Genomic DNA, 25,096 nt, shown 5'->3' with positions numbered 1-25,096 from the left:
GTAATTTTAAGGACTTTTTAAAAAAATTAATTGGGGTTGGGTATATTAGTTTCGTAGAACTGCTGTAACAAAGTACCATAAACTGGGTGGTTTACAACAACAGATGCTTCATCTTTCGGTGTTCTAGAGGCCAGAAGCCCAAAATCAGGGTGTCGTTGGCAGAGATGTGCTCCCTCCGAGGCTCTGGGGGAGGGCCCTTCTTTTTCTCTTTCAGCTTCCAGTGGCTGTCGGCATCCCTGGTGTTCTTTGGCTTGTGGACACATCACTCTAGTCTCTGCCTCTGTCGACATGTGTGGCCTTCTTCTGTATCTGTGTCCATGTTACCTTCTTCTTATGAGGACGCTAGTCATTGGATTAGGGTCCATTCTAATCCAGTATGACTTCATCTTAGCTCAGTGCATCTTCACAGACCCTATTTCTAAGTAAAGTCACATTCCCAAGTATCGGGGGTTAGGGCGTGGGCATATCTTTTGGGGGGCTACCCACTGCAGTGGAGTTTCTACCCTTCCCATCAAGAAGTATTTGGAATTGCCGCACTTAGTAATTTGATGATGTGAAATCTAACATTATGAATTTGCTCATGAAAATAGAATTTTAGATGAAGTTTCAGATAGAACTTTATGGGCTGAAAACTCCAAAGTTAATTATTCGTTCAGAAGCCAACCTCCAAATGAGCGCGTTTATTACCTACTGATAGGTGTCTGTGCCGGACTTTCTTCTGCTCTATGAATGTTTGTTCTTGATATTGCTTCTTTTAGTCAAATCAACTGTGCTTTTAAATCTTCCCCTTAGGAAATCGAGAGACTTTCTGAGCAACTAGAAGAAAAAGAGAGGGAAACGCAGCAGCTGTTGAGCCAGCCGGAGCGGGAGCAGAAGGAAGTGGCCCTGCTGAGGAGAAGCGCGGCCCAGAAGGGGCGGGCCCCGGCCGCCAGCGACATTCTGTGCCGCTCCTTGGCCGACGAGACCCATCAGCTGCGGAGGACTCTGGCCGCCACCGCCCACATGTGCCAGCATCTGGTCAAGTGTCTGGATGAATGCCAGCGCGCACAGGGGGACGCGGGGGAGAGGAGCCCTGAGGTAGGCCCGTGGTGTCAGCACGCCAGGATACAGACCAAGGTGCAGCAGGAGGTCTCCTCTCGCGCCTCAGGATCCCTCAGCCATCACGGAGGTCGGGGCACCCAGGGCGCCCCCTGCTCTCCACAGTGAGGGTTGCAGCAAAGCCCGCCCATCCGGGGATTTCTTCTAGCATGGTGGAAGGTGCAGAATGTGACAGGGAAGCAGGTGGCCTGCATCACCAGCCGCCACCCCCAGACCTGCAGCTGACCCTGGTCCCCGTGGGGAGATGGCACTGTGGTCTCATCAGCCTTCGCTGAGGACGAAGCAGGCAGAGCAGGGGCGGGAGGGGTGTCCTGAGCAGGTGCTGGCACACGTGCAGGCGGGCGAGGGGCAGCGCCTCCAAAGGCCGCCCAGGGCCAGGCCCCAAACACAGTGAGGAATCGGGCCGGGCGGGCCGGGGCTGGGGAGGGCTCCACGTGTCTGAGCAGGGCTGGCCTCACAGGGGCCCTCCTGCAGGGTGGGTACCCGTGTCAGGGGCACGGAGCCCTTCTGTGTACCTGGCGCTGTGACCCCTGGCCAGGCCCTAGGTAGGGTGGGGCCAGCAGGGAGGGAGCCGGGCAGGGGCAGGGGGCGGGGGCCGGGGCGGGGGTCCTACAGGACTGAGTGGAGCTGGGCTGTGGCTGTGTGTGCGGTCTGGTCGGGGAGGGGACAGCGTGGGTTTCAGCATCAGAATTCCCTACCTGGGAGATCAGGGGGCTCCTGGCTGGGGGTGTTGGGAGCACGGGGCAAGGCTGCCTTCCCTGCCTGTCTGATTCCACCCCCTCCCGGCATGCAGTGCACACGCTGCCCCACCCAGCCCAGGTTACTCTCGTGGGGTCTTTTCCAGGCAGTTCTCTGATCCTCTGAGGCTGCAACCAGGCTGACTCAGAAATGCGGGGGAGGCGGGGACAGGCCCTCCAGCCCCTTAGCAGCAGCTCCACTGGGAAGCCCGCTGGGGAGAACCTCGGTCTGAGAACCGGTCTGAGAACTGTCCGTCTCCGCGGGTGGATTCCACGAAAAGGGAACCTCAGAAAGCACACAGGCATATTTCAGATACCACAGTGCTCTCTGGGGGCAGGCTGTGTTCTCGTCTTGATTTTGAGTCACTGTGTCATTTCCCTCTGGGGATTTGAACACAGCTGCCTGGGCAGGGGTGGGGCTGGGGCTCTTAACAGGCTCTACATCGGCGTCACTTCTCAGCCCTGGACTTGGGTGAGTCACCGGGGTTTCCCGGTGCCCGCTGGGTTAGGACATGTAGTTCCTTTGTCATTCGAGGGGAATTCTCAAAAATAACGGCACCAGCATACAGCCCACTGTACTGTTAAATGCACTGAATTTCTAGGATTCAGATGGACTTTTCAGCTAGTTCTGCCCACCGCTGTTAGGGCTGGTTTGGCAGGTGGGTTTCCAGGCATGACTCCCGAGACCCCGAGTGAGGCACAGGTGGACTGTCATGTACAGAATCACTGAGGTTAACCCTGCTTGCGTGACGTGACGTGACAGTGTGGTGGGCTCAGAGGGAGGGAGCCGGGTCCCTGGCTGGGCCTGCTTGTGGCGTCCCTTTGGCCCTGGGCTGGAAGGTTCTCTGATGGACGGTGAGATTAAGCTTCCTGCCCTCCCGACTCCCGTGATGATGGAAAGTCTCAGGCATGAGAAGATTGTGTGAGGCTTGGCCCCAGCGTGCAGTGGGCTTGGGCGGGGTGAGGACCACCCCTCCCCCACCCTTGGGAAGGGGCACGTCCTTTCCTGTCTCCGTCCCACCTGCCACAGTGCGGGCTGCAGTGACCATCTGCAACCTCAGTCTCCAGGTGTGGCTTCCTCCCCTCTTGCCGCACACGGCAGTCACGTTCGGTGACACGGTGTCTGCTTTCCGTCCCTTTCTTACGCAGCCAGCGTGTGCAGATGGGGACGGCTCTGTCCACGCGGTTGTTGAGAAGTTACGGGAGGAGAATCGACTGCTGAAGCAGAAGGTGACTCACGTGAGTGTCTGTTAGATGTCACTCGGGAAGAACTTTCCCCTCATGGCCCGCAGATGAGGGTCCTCTCCTCGGCTGTGCCCAGGGGTTGCCCCTGCCCTCAGGCCACTTCGGCTGATACACGCAGTCCCTATAGGCCCGACATATTTGCCTAAAAGGACGTGTAGAAGACGCTTGTCATTCTCCGGCCCCCAAGTTAACTCACATGTGGATAAATGAGGTACAAGAATTACTATCAAGTACAGCTTTTACCGTGGGAAATTGTAGCAAGTCTGCTTCTGTCTCCGGCAGTTGTTTGTGGCCATCGTTGCCACGTCCTAGTGTCCCCTCTGCACAGAGCAAACTGAGACTTTTTTTTTTGGCCTTCATTTCTTTTATTTATTTATTTTTAAAAAATTAATTAATTAATGTATTTATTTTTGGCTGGGTTGGGTCTTCATTGCAGTGCGCGGGCTTCTCATTGCTGTGGCTTCTCTTGTTGCGGAGCACGGGCTCTAGCCGCGCGGGCTTCAGTAGTTGTGGCTCACAGGCTCAGTAGTTGTGGCTCATGGTCTAGAGCGCAGGCTCAGTAGTTGTGGCACACGGGCTTAATTGCTCCGTGGCATGTGGGATCTTCGCGGACCAGTGCTTGAACCCATGTCCCCTGCGTTGGCAGGCGGATCCTTAACCACTGTGCCACCAGGGAGGTCCCCTGAGGCAACTTTCATTTAAGGGGAAACTCACTCTGCTCCTTGTTGCTAGTGAATAGCTTCACAGTTCAGGTTGGCTTGAGAGCAGCTTCTCAGCCGCCGCCACCGTGAGCGTTCCGGCCTCCTCAGGTGGAAGACCTCAATGCCAAGTGGCAGCGCTACGACGCCAGCAGGGACGAGTATGTGAGGGGGCTCCACGCACAGCTGAGGGGGCTGCAGGCCCCCCTCGAGCCTGAGAGGCCCTCCCCGCCCGAGCTGATGAGGAAGGAGATCTCCCGGCTCAACACACAGTTAGAGGAGAAAATCAACGACTGTGCAGAAGCGAGGCGGGAGCTGGCGGCCGTGAGGAGGGCCCGGGACGCCGCGCTGGAGCGGGTGCAGATGCTGGAGCAGCAGGTGCCCCCCGCCCCGGGGCCGGGTGCTGGGGGGCGCTGGGGGGCTTTCTCCGTCTGAGCAGAAGCGGCGCTGCCGTCTGACGGCTGAGTGTCTGTCTCCTCACAGATCCTCGCGTACAAGGACGACTTCACGTCGGAGAGGGTCGACCGGGAGCGGGCTCAGAGTCGGATCCAGGAGTTGGAGGAACGGGTGGCCTTGCTGCAGCGCCAGGTACCCTGCAAACAGGTAGAATGGAGGCCCATCTCCTCCGGTCCAGGCTGGGCGTTTTCTTCGTGTTTCTTTCATCGGTTTCAAGCCCTTCTGCGTCTGCCGAGACCCTGATTCTGTGCTCCGGGCAGAGCCACCGTGCCCGGTGCCTGGGGCCCGGTGGCAGAAAACCTCCCTGTCGTACCGTGTCTGTAGAGGACGTTGGCGTGGTGGCGTATGACTTCAGGGGTGGCTCTCGGGCCTGTCCTGCACCCAGAGGGCATGTCCTGGGCCTCAGGCTCCCTACTGGGAGCTTCGCACACACGTGTCCCCTCCTCGCTGTGCAGCAGGGACCCTGGTTGCCCTGTCACACACACGCAGCCGCTGAGGCTCCAGGCGTCTGCTGGCGCCCCCCAGCTCACAGCCCCCGTGCGCGGAGATGGGCCGTGCAGGCGGGCAGGCCCCACAGCTCACTCTGGGCTCCGTGTTGCCCCGCCACAGGGGCTGCTTCTTGGGAGGCCGGGCCTGGGTGGGAACTGACGGTTTCTCACTGCAGGACCCGGGGCGCCCACACGCCTCTTCCCTGCTCCTTCATGGGTCTGCCCAGAGTACCCGATACACATCCTCCTGGGGGGCTAGCGCCCTGGTGGGGCGGGGATGCCAAGCTGACCCTGGAACCGCCCTTCGTGGTTGGCCTCAGGGCGGCGGGAGCCACCCTTAGTGCCCCGTCCTGCGTGGCTGTGGACCCCACTGGTGGACAGAAGGGTGGCCCGGCCTGCCGAGGCTCGGGGCCTGTGCACTGAGTGGCCTCTGAGCCCCTTTCAGCTGCAGCCTGTGGCCGCTGAGCTTTGGGAGCACTTGCTCCTGCTCGGCCCCTGGGCGATACCCCGGGGCGGGTGGTGGTGAAGCTGTGGGCCAGGAGCCAGGGTCCCGCCGCCTGGGCTGAGGCTCCCACATGAGGTGTGATGAGCACTGGGGGTCACGGCGCTTCGGGGCTGACGTCGGGGGTGAGCGTGTCGGCCGTGCCACAGGCACCCCTGCTGCCTCCAGAGACCTCCAGCCCACCCAGGAGGGATGCAGTCTGCACGGTGGCGTGTGGGAGGAGTCTGCTGGGACCGCGGTGGGGGTCGGGGGAGGGGAGCGCCCCCCCTGCCCCCACCCCCAGCTCGGGCCTGTTCCTCTGTGAACACAGGCAGGAGGTTGCTCACGGAGCACGTCCTCATTTGGGCCCCAGCACCAGGCAGAGTGAAGGTGCAAGTCCCACTGCGCAACAGGTGTATGTCTAGTTGCTGGAGCCTGAGGCCAGCCTCGTAAGCTGACCCTTTGCCTTTTTTCCAGGATCCTCGAGAGCCAGGCTCTTGCCGGATTCACACTGGGGGCAAAACTCCCGGGTACTTAGAGACTGACGCTTCGGAGCTTGTGGCACCCGGTGGCTGGAGGCCTGGGATGGGATCCCAGCGGCCAGAACTCCCCGCAGAGGGCGGGAGCCCCGGAGCAGCCCAGAGAGGCCAGGGGGACCTTCAGTGTCCTCACTGCCTGCAGTGCTTCGGCGACGAGCAGGGGGAGGAGCTCTTGCGGCATGTGGCTGAGTGCTGTCAGTGAGCCCTGCTGGGCCGCCGGCCCGGGGCGTGGGTGGGGGCTCCCAGCACGCAGCATCGAGATGCGGGGCCCCCAGAACAGGCTGGGGGTGCTTCTGAGCCTTCCCCTTGGTCCCGCTTGGGTCAGGGGCACTTCCGGTAGGGCTGGAGGGAGAGGTGGGGTTGGGAGCATTCGTGCCCAGGAGGGCTCAGCCTCGCCTCTGGTGTGGAGTCTGATGTCCGAAGCTGTCAGGCCGAGGCCATGTGAGATGTGGTGTGGGGTTCTCCCGGACCCGCAGGACAGCCCTGCCCCAGCCGCACCTGGGGACGCTGCAGCTCACTGGGACGAGGTGGCTGCCCATGGGAAGTGTGCCCACGCCCACCAGGAGGCGTGCACAGCTGAGCACTGTGCCTGTGCTGAAATAAGGCTGCACTGCAAGAGTGGTTGCTGCATATCCGGAACTTAAACGTGTTTATGTCACATTACTTATTTTTGTAATAAATGCACTTGCTACAGCGACTCCTGAGAGTGTGCGCTGGGGGCTGGGGTGCAGGGACCCGGCAGCATTTCCATCTGGGCCTGAGTTACACCAGCCGGGGAGGAGAAACACACTTTCTTACTGTTTGTCTGTCACCTGTTTGTTTGTTTGTTAGGGCATCCCGAGGGGGGGTCAGCGGGAGTCCAGCCTGCCCAGCACTCTGCCATTGGCCTGTTTCAGCTCCAGCCAGGATGTGAAGGGCTGGGGGTGAGGCGGGAGGAACCAGGCGCCTGGCGAAGGCAAGTGAGAGGCTTGCAGGGCAAGGACTGCGTGCATAGTCCTGGCGGGGTCAGGGCTGTGTGACTCAAGTTAACCCTCAGAACAGTCGCAGGAGGTAAGTACTTCTATTAGTCACCCTCAACACAGGTGTGGAAGACAAGGCACAGAGGGGTAAGGTCACTTGCCCAAGGTCACAGTAGCAGGGGACAAAGCTAGGATGTAAACCCAGGCCATCTGGCTCCTGAGCCCACATTCTACTTCCCAACACGTGGAGGAGCTGCCGGCATGGTGAAGGGCCAGCATTGGGCGCATGTGCTGTCCCTCCTGCCTGGAACACGTTCACCCTCTCCACTGGCTAAGTCAGTCCTCCTCCAGTTGTAGTTCAGGCATCAACTCCTCTGTAGGATCCCGCACCCCACTCTACAGGGGCCCGGCTGGAAGGGATCAGTCTGTGCGGCGTGGGTGCTAGAACGTCACAGGAAGCCTCCGTCTCACTGTCCTGAGGAGTTGGAGGAGTTTGGAAATAGATGGGGACCTCCCGGAGAGAAGGGAGCTGCAGAAGGGGGAGCCCTCAAATCCTTGGCTGACCCCTGAACTGTGCGAGCTTAGCGTTAAGACCCCAAGAATCCTGGGGCAGGAACAGCGGCTGGAAGGCAGGATGTGCTGAGCAGAGCTCCCAGCGGCTGTCCACCGTAGGGTGGCAGTTCCGAAATTGAGTCCCTTGGGGTTAGCGGGGCTGGAAAACCTTGGTTTTTCCTTTGAAACCCTCGAAGGGCCACATTTTAGGAGTAAAGTTGACATCTTGGGGCCAAAACAAAACAGCGCTGCTCTTCCAGGCAGCCAACCAGTAATTCACTGGCCTGTTGGAACAAAATCCGGCTTTCTTCAGAGCCAGGACCTTGTACTATATTAACTACAGTCCAATATACAGTAAAAAATCCTAGACATATGGAAAAGCATAATGAAGATATATTCACACAACTACGAGCTAACAAAAATTTATATCCAGCAGATTGTATGACAAGAAAAAAGTATACTGTGGAAATTACTCAGGCTAGAGGGAAATGATTCTGGATAAAAACAAGCATAGAAAGGAATGAAGAGTATGGGAATGGGGACTTCCCTGCTGGCATAGTGGTTAAGACTCCGTGCTTCCAATGTAGGGGGCCCGGGTTTGATCCCTGGTCAGGGAACTAGATCCCACATGCATGCTGAAACTAAGAGTTCGCATGCCACAACTAAGGAGCCCACGTGCCACAACTAAGGAGCTGGCAAGCTGCAACTAAGGAGCCCGCAACTAAGACCTGGCGCAACCAAAAAAAAAAGAGCGTGGGAATGGGTAGATATGAACGAATATTGACTGTTTAAAACAATAATGTCGGGAATTCCCTGGTGGCGCAGTGGTTAAGAATCCTCCTGCCAATGCAGGGGACATGGGTTCGAGCCCTGGTCCAGGAAGATCCCACATGCTGCGGAACAACTAAGCCCGTGCACCACAACTACTGAGCCTGCACTCTAGAGCCCGTGAGCCACAATTACTGAGCCTGCATCCCACAACTACTGAAGCCCACACGCCTAGAGCCCATGCTCCACAACGAGAGAAGACACTGCAATGAGAAGCCTGCGCACCGCAACCAAGAGTGGCCCCCGCTCGCCTCAACTAGAGAAAACCCGCACCCATCAACAAAGACCTAACACAGCAAAACAAAAAACAAAAAAACCCAATAATGTCTTGAGGGTTTTAAAACATGCAAACGTGACCACAAGAACTTTCTAGGTGAGGGACGGGAGTGTTTAATGAACTTATATAAGTGTAGGGTTTTTGCGTTGACTTGTGGTGGACTAATGAACTAAGGAAACATAATCTCTAGGGTAACCACTAAAGTAGTAATGAAAATATCTAATTAGAAAGTTAATAGAACAGAAAAATAATGTTTTTATTAATCCAAAGCAAGACAAGTTAGGAGAACCAAAGGGATAAAGGAGAGATGAGACAAAGAAAGCAGCTGGAAGATGGTAGACTTAACCAACTGTATCAGTAATTACATTAAAAATAAATGGATGGTGGGGTAGGGAGGGTGGGAGACGCAAGAGGGAAGAGATATGGGAACATATGTATATGTATAACTGATTCACTTTGTTATAAAGCAGAAACTAACACCATTGTAGAACAATTATACTCCAATAAAGATGTTAATAAAAATAAAAATAAATGGACCAAACACTCTGATTGAAAGACAGTGATTGTCATACTGGATGAAAATGAAAGTCTCACCTGTGTGCTCATTAGAAAAGATACACTTATGCCAACATTAACCAAGAAAATGAGAGTGATTATCAGACACAGTGGACTTTTAAGACAAAAAATATTACCAGAAATATAGAGCAACAGCGCATAATGATAAAAGGGTGAATTTATCAGGAATATACAATATACCTAAATTTGTGTAGAGCTAATAATATAAAGCAAAAGAACTAGACAAATGCATAATCACTGTTGGAGATTTTGGCATACCTTTCTCAGTAACTGATAGAAGCAGGGAAAAAAGTAAGGATACAGAAGATTTAACCTATCTACTTGGCCTAATTTCATATGTAGAACCTAAATTACACTGAACAAAAGTTAACTATAATTCTTTTCAGGTGTACATGGAATGCTTCCAAAAGAGACAAATCTGTGGACCATAAATCAAGTCACAACATATTCCAAAAAACCTAATCATTGAATTCATGATCACTGACCATAGTGAAATTAAACCACAACTCAATAACAGAAAGATAACTACTAAATTCGCAACACAGTTCTAAATGATCCATGGGAAAAATAAACACAATGAAGATTAGAAAGTATTTTGAACTGAGTTGAAAATGAAAATACAACTTGCTAAAAATTATGGAATGCAGCTAAAGCAGTGATCAGGGGGAATGTATTAGCTCCAAAGGCATATATTAGAAATGAAGAGAGGTTAAACTTCAGTGATCCAAGTGCTCATCACAAGAAGCTAGGAAAAGAACCACAAATTAGGGACTTCCTTGGTGGTCCAATGGTTAAGAATTCACCTTCTAATGCAGGGGACGCAGGTTCGATCCCTGGTCAGGGAGCTAAGATGCCAGCCACATGCTGTGGGGCAACTAAGCCCCTGTGCCACAACTACTGAGCCCACATGCTCTGGAGCCTGTGTGCCACAACAAAGACCCGACGTAGCCAAATAATAAAATTTAAAAAATAAAAACTGCAAATTAAACCCAAAGAAAATGGAAGGAAATAATAAAAGCAGAATCAATGAAATGGAAAGCAGACAAAAATCAACATTGCCAAGAGTTAATTCTTTTAAGTAGTGATAAAACTGATAAACCCACAGCATGACTGACAAAGAATAGAAGAGAAAACAAATTGCTAATTATCAGGAATGAAAGGTGGGCATCACTGTAGATCTCTAAGATATTGAAAAGAGTATATACTATGAACAATTTATAAAGCGGATAAATTTGACAACTTAGATGAAATGGATAAAATCCTTGAAACACACCACTTACTAAAATTGACATAATAGAAAACCCAAATAGCTCTATGTCCATTAAATTGAATCTGTAATTAAAAATCTTTTCACAAAGAAAATTACAGTCTCAGATGACTTCACTGGTGAATTCTTCCAAACATCTAAGAAAGATATACCAATCTTACACTCAGGAAACAGAAAGTGGGAATGTCTCCCCATCTCATTTTATGACACCAAAACCCGAGAAGGACAAGGCAAGAAAGAAAATGACAGACCACTCTCTCTCATGAACATAGAGGCAAAAATCCTAAACAAAATATTAACAAATTGAATCCAGCAATATAAAATGGATAATACATTATAACCAAGTGGAATTTTTATTACAGGAATACAGGATTGGTTGACATAAAACAAAAACAAACAAAACCCACAAAACTAATTCACCAGAGGAGAAACCATAGGATCATCTCAACAGAAGCAGAAAAAGCATGTGACACGATTTAATCCCCACTCATGATAACACTGAGCAAACCAGGAATAGAAGGGATTTCCTCAGTCTGAACAAGGTGTGTGTCCAAAAGACCTACGGCCAACTTTCTACTGATGATAAAATATTGAGTGCTGCCCCGCTGAATCCCATCAGGGCAAGGTGTTCACTTTCTTAAATTTTTATTTACTTTTTGGCTGCGTCGAGTCTTTGTTGCTGCATGCGGGCTTTGTCCAGTTGCGGCGAGCGGGGGCTACTCTTCGCTGCGGAGCTCAGGCTCTAGGCGTGTGGGCTTCAGTAGTTGTGGCTCGCGGGCTCTAGAGCGCAGGCTCAGTAGCTGTGGCGCACGGGCTTAGTTGCTCCGTGGCATGTGGGATCTTCCTGGACCAGGGCTCGAACCTGTGTTCCCTGCATTGGCAGGCGGATTCTTAACCACTGTGCTGCCAGGGACGCCCCAAGGTGTTCACTCCTTTTGCTGCAATTACACATTGTACCGGAGATACCCAGTGCAATCAGGCAATAAAAGGGAAAAAAGGACAGAAAAACTGGAAGAGAAAAAAATCAAACTATCGCTATTCACAGATGACAGACTCTGGATATAGAAAATCCCTAGGGGATGTTAAGAAAAAAGTTTAGAATTAGTAAGTGAAGTTGACCATCTCAAGATACAAAGACTGTATGAAACACCTACTGTATTCCTGTATATCTGCAACAATTGGAAAAGCAAATTTATAAACCTGTTGTGGGTTGAACTGTGTCTCCCCCAAAAGATATGTTTACCAAAAAGATGTTGAAGTCCTAATCCCTAGAATGTGAATGTGACCTCATCTGGAAATAGGGTCTTTGCAGGTATAATCTCAGGTGATGTCCTGCTGGATTAGAGTGGGCCCCAAATCCAATGACTGGTGTTCTTATAAGAAAAGGACAAGAGACAGACAGACACAGGTGAGAATATACTGTATGAAGACAGAGGCAGAGATTGCAGTGATGCATGTATAAACCAAGGACTGCCAGTGACCACCAGAAGCCAGGAGTGAGGCACGGAAGAAATTTTTCCTCACGTCTAGAAGGAACCAATTCTGCTGGCACCTGGATCTTGGATTTATAGCCTCCAGAACTGAGAGAATAAATTCCTAAGCCACCTAGTTTGTGGCACTTTTTTATGGGAGCCCCAGGAAACTAATGCATAACTCTACTTAGGTAATGTCAAAAACATAAAATGCTTAGAAAAAAATTATCAGAAGTGTGCAAAACCTTTACAATAAAAGCTGCAAAATATTACTGAGAGAAATTCAAGAGCACACAAATAAAAGATACCATGTTCATAGACTGGGAACTCAGTAGTCTTTAAGATGTCAGTTCTTCCCAAGTTTATCTATAGACTCAGTACAATCTCAGTCACAATCCCAGTAGGCCTCTATGACAAACTGATTTTAAAATGAGTACGCCCCCGCCCCCCATTTCTTGGACTCCAGTTACATGTGTGTTAGAATGCCTGATATGGTCCCACAGGTTTTTTATTTTCTGGCTGCGCCGCACAGCATGCGAGATGTTAGTTCCCCGACCAGGGATCGAACCCGTGCCCCTGCAGTGGAAACTTGAGTCCTAACCACTGGACTGCCAGGGAATTCCCTCCCACAGGTCATTTTTTTTCCCAGTCTCTTTTCTCTCAGTACTTCATTTCTGGTAGTTTCTATTTATATGCCTTCAAGGCCACAGGTATTTACTTCCAGAGTTTCTAATCTGCTGTTGTAGTATTTTTCATTTTAGATATTGTATCTTTTGTCCTTTGGATTTGGATCTTTTTTACATCTTCCAGTCCTCCATCTTGTTCATGTTTTCCTTTATATCCTTCAGCATTGTCGTAAGATTTGTAATGGTCATTTTAAAGTTCTTGCCTGCAAATTCACCGTCATTGGTTCTGTTTCTATTGCTTGTTTGATATTTCTTCCGATTTATGGTTTATATTTTCCTTCTTGGGATGGCCTGCTAATTTTTTGCCTGGATTCCAACATTCTGAATTTTACTTTGTTTAGTGTGGGATGGTTTTGTATTTCTTTTAAAAGAATGTTGGACTTTGTTCTAGCAGGCAGTTACTTAGGATCAGTTTGATCCTTCTAAGACTTGCATTTAGCTTTAGATTCCATACTAGGGTAACAGAAGCCCACTGCCGAGCTGAGACCCTTCTGAGGGCTCCACGCCAATACCCGTGTATCACCAGGTCTCTCCACCCTGGTTGGTGGAAACTTTCCCCCTGGATTTATGGAACTTTATGCCACACGTGCACAGATGAGTAGATTTGAGGGGATTCTCTGCAGACCCATGGAGTGCTCTAAGTGCAGCCACCCCCATGCTGGTCTCTGCTCCCTCTGCTCAGAAACCCTGCTGGGCTCCTCCCCGTGCTGGGGCCTGCAGGCTGCCTCCAGGCCGGAAGCTGGGGCCCTCGGAGGCTCACCTTGTTCCCTGCTCTTCACTCAGGAAACACTGCCACGTGCCGCCTCTGTTCCAACATCCAAGAACACCGTTAAAAAAACTTCCTTGGTTTCACAATTGTTAACAGCAGGAGGACGGTTTCTGTAGCCACTCTTCCTCCACAGATGCTGCTGCTGAGTTTAATAGTCCAGGCTCATGGTTCTCACTCTCCAGACGACACCGCATTCTCCACCGAAGACAAGCCGGGGCTCCCAGGACCCAGCTGGCTCCACACACTCAGCTACGTGACTTGTCTTGACAGTTAAGTTCTTCACAGTCCAGAGCTGTCTGAAATCTCCTTCCGTGCTTCGTGTCTCCCACCCCTCAGTGCTGTTTACTCTTAACATTTAGTAGTGGATCCAAAACGGACAGTGATCACCTGTGATTGTCAAGATGAAGCAGCAGAAAGTCACTTCCATTCTGTCATTCTCTGTGATGATTTGGAGGTTTTATTTGTGTTTAAAACAGTAAAACAGTATGAACTGTGGGTTAAGTTTTTCTTCTTTTAAAAAAATATAGTAATGAAATTGAGAAGTATCAATCCTTTCTGGTACCATAACATTTTGATTTTTTAATGGCACGAGTATGTAGGCAAACTTCAATAAAAGAACATTTTGCTGTTTTTTTAGCTATTGTTATTTCATCGTAAGATTACTTGTCAACGTGATCTGAAGAGGCTTCCCCAGAGGCTGACCCCAGGTCGGGGAGTGACCTCATCGGGAATCTGAGGGACTCGCCTGGGGCTTTGGTGTCCCCATCTGTCAATGTACGGACTGGGGTGAGGACCTGGCTCACACCTAGACCACAGTAACAAGTCACCAGAACCCTTGACCAGGGCCTGAGCATCCCGGGGCCTGAATCCATCCTCTTTTGTGTTCCTGAGATGCCCGCTTGAGGAGTGATCCAAAGGAACATTAGGGTTGGGTCTTGCGGGTTGGGTGGCATTTCCAGGGAACTCGGGAAGCGCGTTCCCGGCAAGGAGAGAGGCCGGGAGGTCTGAGGGGCCAAGCGTGCAGACTCGGAACCAGGTGTAGACGGCAGGCCCACGTGCTGGGCGGAGCCGGGTGTGGTGGTGTGTGTGGTGCTCAGTGCTGGGGCACACAGGGCTCCCCTCACCACGGCTCACCTCACAGCGGGGAACCTGTAGCTCTCAACAGCCAACGTGGCCCACAGGGCAGACGAGGACACGGAGGCCTACAGGTGGCTCGGCCCCCGGACGGCCTCAGGACTGTTCCCCGGGAGAACAGGGATGGGCACAGGCGGGTCTCAGGGCCCGAGCAGGCAGCTCCCCCTAGGGGGTCCAGCCTGGACTCGTCCCAGGGTTTGCTCCCTGGCCCTGCCTGTGCTCTCACCAAGTGCCCAGCCTCAGCCAGGGGGGGATGAGCCCAGCCCTAGGCTTGGGGTCCCGGGGGGAACGTGGGGGGTCTCTGCCCCTCCCGAGGACACCCTCTGGCGCGGTCACGGCCCGGCCTCAGTTTCTTCCTTTGCTGGATCACCCCATCACCCAGAAAAACGAGCCGGCCTCTTGACCCCAAAGCCCCTCTGCCTTGCTGCCCCTCCCCTGCTCTCCTGTAAACTAGCTTCCACTGGGCGCCGGCCAAGGTCACCTCAGCATCAGAGCCACGTGGCCAGTCTCTCCCTGCCCCACGGCCTCCAGGCTGCCCTCATCCCCACCTACTCTTGATGCCTGGTTCCGGGGCTCGAACCCTGGTCCCGTCTACACAGGTTCATGAACACTTCACCGGGTGCCTGATGGGCACTGCAGACGGGACCCCTCCAGGGACCGCAGCCCATCCTTCCCAGAGCTCAGACCACAGCCTTGGGGTCCTCCTTGTCCCCTCTCATCCTCCTACCTGCATCCCGTCTGTCCGGAAGCCCTGTGGGTCCAACCGTCAGAATAATTCCACAGGCCAGTCCCACTCACCCTCTCTCAGGCTAAGAGCCAGGCCGGGCACGGTCTCCACACAGAAGTGGGGCCCTCGCCGTGCCCCCTTCACTCTGGGACCAGCCATATCCTTATATGTGCACAGAAGCAGCTTCACCAAGAGGCCGGGAGCAGCAGGAGCTATGGAGTGTTCTAGGGGGTGAGTGGAAGCTAGGCTGCAACCAGGCGGCAGCTCCACGCCAGCTTTCTGCACGCTGATGGCAGAGCTCAGAAGAAAGGGACCACGCTGGGATTCCTTTTGTTCACTCTAAATACTATTAGCACATTGTTGCCAGCTTATACCCAATTAAATATTTGTAGTTCTTCACTGCTGTATTAGAGATCACCCTCCCCACCCCAAGACTGGGTGGGGGCACCTGCCTACAAGGCCATATGGAAGCCCAGCCCACTCCCCACTTCCCCCTGCTGGGCTCCCCAGCCCCTTCTCCACACCCCTGCTGTCCTCTTGGCACTTACCACTGTGGCCCACCGACAGCGCTGAGTCCCTGGCTGGGCTCTGTCCTGGGCACGCGAAGGCCCGGGTGACCTGCTGGATGGAGGATGGTGAGGGCACCAGGAATCGAGAGCTGCCGCTGCCGGCGACCCTAGAGGTGCTCCAGGGCCAGGGCCCGGGGTCCCCTCGGGGGCATAGCCATCAGCTTGCCCGCCCCCTCCCCGCCGCAGCCCATCACAAAGCAACCAGACGAGGCCTCCTGCTGTACTAATGTATTCCATCTTTCAAAAAGAAAGACATGATTTTAATATTACTTAACAATATGTTAAAAAAGTAGCCAGGCAGGCCTCCGTGTTAATACAGCCGAACACTCTAACAGACTTGATGGTGTGAGTACTGGGTGGGTGTTTTGTTTTTGAACTTTCTCATTCTGCAAGGGATCTTACACAAGCTGGCTACAAGTCAGGGGGATCAGACACGGACAGCGCGACGTGTACACTCTTAAACAGTAGATTGTGGAGGAGAACGGAGAGCCCTGCCCTGCCCGGCCGCCTCGGGTGGGACGCAGGGCACAGAGAGCTGAGCGCAGCGACACCCTGGCAGGACAGGTGGCGGGACAGGGCGAGACACAGAGGCAACGGGCCACGTGGGGATGCGAACCCATCCGGCCGCGGCCCAGGCCTCCGAGGCCGCGGCGGTGGAGAAGGTGGCAGAGCTACTGTTCCGATCCGACGGCAGAGCTACGGTCAAGGCGGCTCACTCACAGACTACACGCACACGAGCTAACAATGCGGGTCGAGCAGCAAGTTCTCGGTCGGGAGGGGGCTCGGGTGCGGCGGCCCACCCGCACAGCCCGGGGCAGGCATGGCAGCTCCGGGCCCGGCCCACCGCCCGCACGTCCCTCTCCAGGCGTCCCTCTCCTCGTTCAGTGGGCAGCAAAGGTGGCTTTTTTCAAGCTGAAATTGGACCAGTTGATGGACAGTCTCTGTCGGGTCTGCCTAGCGGAATCCAAACAGAACCTGCGAAGAAAAGAAGCCCAGCGGTCATGGGAGGAAGAGGCCCACACCCGGGATGCAGCCAGCGAAGCCCAGCACCCAACAGGGCTCAGTGTGCGGGACACCGCTGGCGTCCACCATCTCCCCACGCCTTGGTGCAGGAGGAACAGGGTCCCACCTTCAGGACACTGGCCAGCACCCTGGACATCTCTGGGGCTTTGTGTGCTTTTCTCTCGTTCTTCAGGAAGCTGCCCGTCCCAGCCAAGCTCTGCCCACGGCCACCAGCCTGCCCTCATTTATCCACGAGGTCACAGTGAGTGTGATGTGAAACAAGAACTTGTATGAGACACAGTTACAACACTGCCCGCACCCCCCTCGCCCCCGCCCCCGCCCTCAGGGGCAGGTCGAGTGCACAGGAATGCCCACAGGCCTCCAAGGCCAGTGCAGCCTCACCGTCTGGCTCTGGAGCACCACCTGCGTGCTGCCCCCTGCTTCCCAGGCAATGATGGCCGAGTTCCATACTAAATGAAGCAAAGAACATTTTCTTTCAAAAGCCCTTACTTTTGCCTAATTTCTGAAATTCTCACCCTTCCAGCACTAACATGGGTAGCAGGAATTTGGATTAAACTAGAAAATGGTATTGTTGTCACTCGTCCAGCAGGTGAAATGAAGTGTTTTTGCTTCAGCTGTGGTTAAATCGCTGAACCAGTCGTCGGTGCTGTGTACCTGGAGGACTGTGTCCAGGTAGATGAAGCCCCCGGCCACCCCGCCCCTCGGCGAAGGGCTGCACCGTCTCCCAGGATCCAAACTCTCTTTCCCTGGACACAGCTGGTCAACCCCAAGTCCTAGTGGTGTTACCTTTTAAACCTTCTTGAAGCTTCCACCTCCTCCTCCACTGTCTCTGCATCAGCACGTGTGTGTCCCCACCCTTCACGCCGCAGCCAGAACGCTCGGAAGCACCAACCACGTCCCTGCTCTAAGCCGCTCAGAGCAGAGCTGCAGCCCGAACCAAAGCAAGGTCTCCACGGGGCCCAGGCGACCTGGTCTGCGTCCTCCCCACACCCTGGCTCCACTCTAGACACCACCTCCCATCAGGCCTCCGTACTGCCAACTGTGGACTGGGTCACGCATACTTACATACACGTGTACAGAACACGCGAGTACAGGTAACTATAAGGCAAAAGCCTGGGTACCCACCCCCCCAGGTCAAGAAACCCAACACTGCCAACCCTGGGGTGCCATGCTGTGCCCTCCCAAGCAGGGAGCCACCATCCCAGCCTTTGCAACCAGCAATCCTCATGGTTCTTTGTAGTTTCACGACTCGATGGTGGCTCGTGTTGATTTCTTTCTTTTTTTAACATTTAATTAATTAATTAATTAAGGCTGTGTCAGGTCTTCGTTGCGGCACGCAGGATCTTCGTTGAGGCACGCGGGATCTTTTGTTGTGGCGCTCGGGTTCCAGGGCACGTGGGTTCTGTAGCTGCACCACACAGGTTCTCTAGTTGAGGCGTGCGAGCTCAGTAGTTGTGGCACGTAGGCTTAGCTGCCCCGTGGCATGTGGGATCTCAGTTCCCCGACCAGGGATTGAACCCGCGTCCCCTGCGTTGGAAGGCAGATTCTTTACCACTGGACCACAGGGAAGTCCCTCATGTTGATTTCTAAACACACAGGAACAGAACTGTGCTGTATGCTTTCATGTTGCTCCTTTCATTCAACAGTACGTTCATGCGATTCCTCCGCAAGGCCACAGGCGCGTGGGACTGTTTGCTGGAGTATGTGGGACGCACAACTTGGCCATTGCAACTTTACAAGAGCCGCCAAGCTCTTCTCCAAGGTGGTCTGACCTGACCTGCTGCTCCTCGCCCGTGGAGGGGGTCGGGCCCAGCTGCTCCCCAGTGCCAGTCGGGTTGAGGCCCCCCACAGTTAACTGGTCACAGGTTTTCTGTGACATCGACTGTTTCATTTGCCCGCTTGTCAACAGGTCTGTCTTTCCTTAATGGTCTGTAACGTTTACACATCTTGATACTAATCCTTTGTGATGCACTGCAAATAATGTTTTCTCACTTTCTTTAAAGCAAATTGTTGATTCTAATGTAGCTTAATTTATCCATCTTTTATTTTATGGTTGGTATTTCTGAGAAATCTTTCCCTATGCTCGAAATTTAAAAGGTTTGCATATGACACTTAAAATCTTAACCCATCTGAAGTTGACTTTGAGTGTGGTGTGATGCAGGGGTAACACACTTGCACAGCTCCATTTACGAACACACCTTCATTCCCACAGTGATCAGCCAACCCATCTTTTGTCGTACACCAAAGCTCAGTGTTCGTACAGGCCTGTTTCTGGGCACCAATGTCACCATATTTTAATAACCAAGACTTTCCAAGTCTTTACAATGGGTAGGAAAAGGAGCCTTCCTTATTATTCCTATTCTTCTAGGAGGATATTAGCAATCCTTTACAATTTTTTTCTTTTTTGCGTCAATGTAACACATATATAGCAGGGTGAATAAAACAAATGTCTAACATAAAGAATCATTATAAAGCAAATACCATGGATCACCAGAGTCAAGCTGGGGGACCCCCCTGCCTGGTGCTTCCTCTCCTCAGAAGTAATCACCATTCTGGCTTTTTACGTTGCTCACTTCCGTGTCTTTCTTTAAAGTCTTAACGCCTCCGTACGCATCCCTGAACAACATACTTCACTTCTAAGAACATACTTTATTTAGGTGTCATTTATGTACAGCAAATTGCAGTTAGTGTAGAGCCCACAGTGCTGACAAACTTACACGTCTGGGAAACCATAACCTCAGCCAGGACACAGAACATTCCCACAAAACCCCAAGTCTCCTTTCCGCTCTGGCCCCAGGCAAACAGCGACCTCTTGATCTGTGACCACAGATGAACCTGTGTATTCTGGGATTTCGTGTCAGTGGAACCTCCGCACGCATTCTGTGTCCGGCGGCTTGCACTAAGCACGCCGCCTCTGAGGACTGTCCATGTGCTGCAGCAGCAGCTTTTTACTGCTGAGTAGCATCCACTGGATGGACAGAGCGCCGTTTTGTTTATCTGCTCATCTGTGTGGACCTCTGGGTTGATCCCAGTTTGGGGCTGCAAATAAGACTTCTAGGGACATTCAGGAACAAGTCGTTGTGCAGGCATCCACTCTGCTTTCTCTTGGGCTTTTGGGCAGCCCCCAGCAGTACAGCTGCCGGACTGAACAGTAGGCATATCAAACAATGTACTTTAGTTTTGCCTAATTTTTAGTTTATATAAATTGGATATCATGTATATTCTTGAGCATTCTGTCTCTTTTGTTTAACATTCAGTTTGTAAGATGCATCTGTGTTGCAGATTGCTCTGGTTTGTTCCTTTTTGTTGCTATAACACTTCTCCTTTGACTGTATCACAATGTGTCCATCCCAACAAGTTTTAGAAACACTGTGTTAAGTTCCACAAAACCCTTCTTGGGTTTTAAATCCACAGATAAACTTGCAGAAGCTGGAGAGCTTGAACGTACTAAATTTTTTTTTTCTTTTTGCTGTGTAGTTCCATTTATATGAAGTTCAAAAATATGCAAAACTAATGTATGGTGAAAGATCATCTTTACTTTGGGGGTGCTGGTAATGACTGGGGACATATGAAGCAGGCTTCTGGGTGCTGATAATGCACACCTTGGCCGGGTGGTGGTTACCTGGATGTGCTCACTTTGTTAAAATTCACTGAGCTCAAAGGCACTAATTCTTCTACGAATGAACACGAAGAACCTGTGTGACCCGGGTCCTTCAATGCTCTTCTGTGAAGTCTCATCGCCTTTTGTGCACGAGTCTTGTGCAACTCCTACTAGATTTATTCATGGATACTGCACAGATCTTGCTGCTGTGATAAACGCTGTCTTCACGTAAACTACATTTTTGAATTACTGATGGTGTAGAGAAAAATAACTTCTGTAAACTTATCCTACAGCCAGGCTCTTGCTAAACTGTCCTATGTTTTCTTCCGTAATTTCCTACATAGACAATTAGATCATCTGTAAAATGAAATTTTACTTCCTCCTTTCCATGCCTTATGCCTTTAATTTCTTGTCTGTCTTACAGTGCTCGCCAGGAACCACGGCTTAGGGTTGACCAGAAGAGGAAATAAGAGGGCGGCAGGGCGGCTCTGTTTTGAACGTGCTTCATCTTTCCCATTTTGGAAAATGTTTCATGCAGCTTTCTTTTCTCTTCTTTCTCTTCCTCTTTTGGTAAATTCCTTTTCTAAGGTTAAAGATATTTTCTTCTATTGCTTACTATTAAAAAAAATTAGTTATAAATGGGTGCTAAGATTTTAGCAAAGGTTTTTTCCTGAACTCACTGAAATGATCACATGGCTCTTCTTTACTATGTTAATGTGCCAGATAACATTGCGGATTTCCTAACATCAGAAACTCCTTGCATTCAATCCTGGGGTAAACCGGTTTGGTAACATGCTGCTCTTTGAAAATACTGTACACTGTTGGATTTAGCATGTGAATATTTTCGTGATTATTTTTGCAACTAATATTCATGAGAGAAACAAATGTGTAATGTCCCATTTTTTTCTGGTATTGTTTTTGGCAGATTTTGGTATCAACATTTTACTTCTCTCATAAAACAAAGTGGGGAGCACGCTCCTGTGCTGTCTCATTTCAATTCTCTGGTAGAATCTACAAGACCGAATAATCTTTCTTTGAAAGTCCTGGACAATTCTCTGTGAAACTGTCAGAATATAGTTTTCTTACTGGGAAGACTTAGAACTGCTGCTTTAATCTAATTGTTACTGGACCATTCATGCTATTTTTCTATTGGGTTAATTTTGTGTCTTATTTAAGTTTTAAAGTTAATTGTTGTAAAGTTGCTCCCAGTCTCTGGAGTTATGTCCTCCTTTTCACTTACGTACTCACAAAATCAAAGAAACCCTTTATATTACAGAGAATTTCAAACACACCCAAAAGCAGAGAGTGGTAAAATGAACAGAGCCACCATCCAACTTTGATAATTATCAACATTCTGTTTCTTCTTCCATCTAACTGTGGTATTTTGGGTGTCTTTTTTCTACTTTTCTTGACTAGTCTCTCAAAGGTTTATTTATTTAATGTTTTCAAAGAATCAAATTTTGGCTTTGATGATCTTATCTTTGTTTCCTATTTCATTATTGCTCTTATGTATTATCTCCTTTGTTTCACTTTGAGTTTATTCTATTGCTGTTTTCCTAATTTCTCAAATTAAATCCTAAACTCATTAATTTTCAGGGTTTTTTTTTTTTTTTTTTGCGGTACGCGGGCCTCTCACTGTTGTGGCCTCTCCCGTTGCAGAGCACAGGCTCCGGATGCGCAGGCTCAGCGGCCATGGCTCACGGGCCCAGCCGCTCCGCGGCATGTGGGATCTTCCCAGACCGGGGCATGAACCCGTGTCCCCTGCATCGGCAGGCGGACTCTCAACCACTGCACCACCAGGGAAGCCTTAATTTTCAGGTTTTTAATACTTAACTCCATCATTTAAGGCTTCAGTGGAAGTGCTCCCAAGGGCAAACCTTTTCTTTTTTTAAAAAATTTTCTTGAAGTATAGTTGATTTATAATGTGGTGTTAATTTCTGCTGTACAGCAAAGTGACTCAGTTTTATATACATATGTATATGTGTGTGTGTGTGTGTGTATATATATATATATATGTATATATATATATACTCTTTTCCATTGTGGTTTATCATAGGGTATTGAATATAGTTCCCTGTGCTCTACAGTAGGACCTTAGTTGTTTATCCATTCTCTATATAATAGCTTACATCTGCTAACCCCAAACTCCCCCTCCCCCCTCCCCCAACCCCCTCCCCCTTGGCAACTACAAGACTGTTCTCTATGTCTGTGAGTCTGTTTCTGTTTCGTAGATAAGTTCATTTGTGTCATATTTTAGATTCCATATATAAGTGATATCACATGGTATTTGTCTTTCTCTGTCTGACTTACTTGACTTAGTATGATAATCTCCTGTTGCATCCATGTTGCTGCAAATGGCATTATTTCGTTCTGTTTTATGTCTGAGTAATATTCCATCGTGTATATGTACCACATCTTCTTTATCCATTCATCTGTCGATGGACATTTAGCTTGTTTCCATGTCTTGGCTATTGTAAACAGTGCCATTACGAACATAAGGGTGCATGTATCTTTTTGAATTATAGTTTTTTCTGGATATATGCCCAGCAGTGGGATTGCTGGGTCATATGGTAGCTCTATTTTTAGTTTTTTGAGGAACCTCCATACTGCTCTCCATATTGCTGTACCAATTTACATTCCTACCAACAGTGTAGGAGGGTTCCCTTTTCTTCACACCCATGAGCAAAACCTTTTCTGCATTCCACAGGTTTTCACGTGCAATATTTTCCTTATCTTTTAGTTCTATATATATATATATTTTTTGTTTTTGTTTTTGCGGTACGCGGGCCTCTCACCGTTGCAGCCTCTCCTGTTGCGGAGCACAGGCTCCGGACGCGCAGGCCCAGCAGCCATGGCTCACAGGCCCAGCCGCTCCACGGCACGTGGGATCCTCCCGGACCGGGGCACGAACCCGTGTCCCCCGCATCGGCAGGCGGACTCCCAACCACTGCACCACCAGGGAAGCCCCTAGTTCTATATATTTTTAAATGTCCACTGTGGTTCCTTACTTGACCCATGAGTTATTTACACTTACATAATTCCAGATTTCCAAATATTTAGGGACTTAAAATGTACCTATTGTAAATATGCAACTTCAACATGTTGTGGTCAGAGAACACAAATTATACATCCTTCTTTGACATGTTTGAGCCTTGCTTTCTGTGGCCCAGCACATATCCCGTTTCTGTGGATGGCCCCGTGTGTGTAAGAACTCAGCTCTCTGTTTCTTGGATGCAGGGTTTCACCTACATCCGTTAGACTAAGCTTGCCAGTCAAGCTGTGTTGATCTTCCACATCTTCACAGTGGGGCTTGGGCTGCTCAAGCCAATCAGGATGCAGAGAAATGGTCTGAGATTTCCCACCAGGATGGTGGATTTGTTTGATTCTCTGTGAAGCCCAAATTGCTTTTTGTATCTTGAGGCTATTTCATTAAGTACTTGTGTTTAAAATTCCTACTTCTTCCTGACAAATTGAACATTTTATCATTATGTAGCAAACTTCATCTATCCCTTGTGTTAAAATATACTTCGTCTGAGAATAACAACTGTAACAGTTTCCTTCTTCCTTTCTCTTTATTTCCACCTTTCTTTTCATTATAGTTTAGGTATTTTCTTGTAAACAGTATATATACGTGTGTGTGTGTGTGTGTGTGTGTGTGTGTGTATAATTTAACACAACCTGACAAACTACTTTTTTTTTTTTTTTTTGCTGTACATGGGCCTCTCACTGTTGTGGCCTCTCCCGTTGCAGAGCACAGGCTCCGGACGCGCAGGCTCAGCGGCCATGGCTCACGGGCCCAGCCGCTCCATGGCATGTGGGATCTTCCCGGACCGGGGCACGAACCCATGTCCCCTGCATCGGCAGGCAGACTCTCAACCACTGCGCCAACAGGGAAGCCCTGACAAACTACTTTTAATTTTGTCTGCTTACTGCCTATCATGGTTACTGACACAACTGGACTTGTGTCTATCATCTTTTTAAAATTTGTTTATTGTACTTTCTCTACATTTATTTATTTTTATTTTTGTTTTGATTTTTTTCCTTCTACTGATTAGCAATTTATACACCCTATTTCTATTCTTTTAATGCTTGCTCTTGAAATTGTGTCCTGCCCATTTAGCTTAAAGTCTGAATGTTAACTACCTGAACAACAGAAGGACTTCAGGATATTCAGCTCTGATTATTTCACACTTAACTGACATACCACTGCTGTTCAGTACTGGGGTTCTTTCAAACATAATGTCAGTTAGACATTTACCTAGACTTATCAGGCTGTTTTTCATTCCTTCCTGTGTATGTTACAGTGATCTTCTGAGATCACTTTCCTTTTTCTTTTCTTTCTTTTTTTTTGGTGGGGGGCCACGCTGTGCAGCTTGCAAGATCTTAATCCCCTGACCAGGGATTGAACCCATGTCTCCTCCAGTGGAAGCATGGAATCCTAACCACTGGACCACCAGGGAATTCCCGATTTCCTTTTTCTTAAAGTATAATTTTAGATGTTTCCTTTTAAAACAGGTCTCTTTGTAGCAAGCTCCTACAGTTTTTCTTTATTATGGGAAAGAATAGTTTTGTGGGATACATAATTATAGACTGACAAATCTTCTTTCAACACTGTAAATATCACTCCATGGTCTCTGGTTTCATATGCTATGTCTAGATATGGATTTTTGTTTGTTTATCCTACTGGTATATGTTGTGCTTTTGAATTTGTAGATTCAAATTTCCCATTAGTTCTGCAAAATCCTCAGGCATCTTATCTCTTTAAATCCTGTTTTTCTGTGGTCTCCATTCTCTCTCAGAGGGGCTTCCGTTAGGTGTATGTCAGACTTAGCCACTCCTCCGTGTCTCTTAAGCCCTCTTTCACATTTTCTATTTTCCTTGTATCTTGGTGCATTCTGGGTACATTTTCCAGAT

At 50.0% G+C, this 25,096-nt stretch overlaps 2 protein-coding genes across 11 annotated transcripts in view; one reads left to right on the top strand and one right to left on the bottom strand.

The window, feature by feature from the left end:
* Positions 1-14,040, top strand: part of TNIP2 (TNFAIP3 interacting protein 2) — a 35,162-nt gene extending 21,122 nt beyond the window's left edge. Inside the window, exons 2-6 of one of the 5 annotated variants that reach the window (XM_082609804.1) lie at positions 793-1,077; positions 2,985-3,074; positions 3,890-4,156; positions 4,262-4,366; positions 13,262-14,040. In XM_082609804.1, the coding sequence (XP_082465930.1) occupies positions 793-1,077; positions 2,985-3,074; positions 3,890-4,156; positions 4,262-4,366; positions 13,262-13,402 (888 nt within the window). In that variant the 3' untranslated portion in view covers positions 13,403-14,040. The other 4 variants (XM_082609803.1, XM_082609805.1, XM_082609801.1 and 1 more) reach the window with 4 other exon arrangements.
* Positions 14,041-15,755: 1,715 nt separating this feature from the next.
* The window catches only part of FAM193A (family with sequence similarity 193 member A), a 177,862-nt gene continuing 168,521 nt past the window's right edge, over positions 15,756-25,096 (bottom strand). For 4 of the 6 annotated variants that reach the window (XM_082609593.1, XM_082609595.1, XM_082609594.1 and 1 more), the window contains one exon: positions 15,757-16,533. In XM_082609593.1, the coding sequence (XP_082465719.1) occupies positions 16,440-16,533 (94 nt within the window). In that variant the 3' untranslated portion in view covers positions 15,757-16,439. Of the gene's footprint in view, positions 16,534-25,096 lie in introns of all 6 variants that reach the window. The other 2 variants (XM_082609591.1, XM_082609592.1) reach the window with 1 other exon arrangement.

The sequence above is a fragment of the Mesoplodon mirus genome (assembly GCF_964341445.2).
Source record: "Mesoplodon mirus genome assembly, chromosome: 2".
Taxonomy (NCBI): domain Eukaryota; kingdom Metazoa; phylum Chordata; class Mammalia; order Artiodactyla; family Ziphiidae; genus Mesoplodon; species Mesoplodon mirus.
This window is presented reverse-complemented; position numbering and strand designations above follow the sequence as displayed.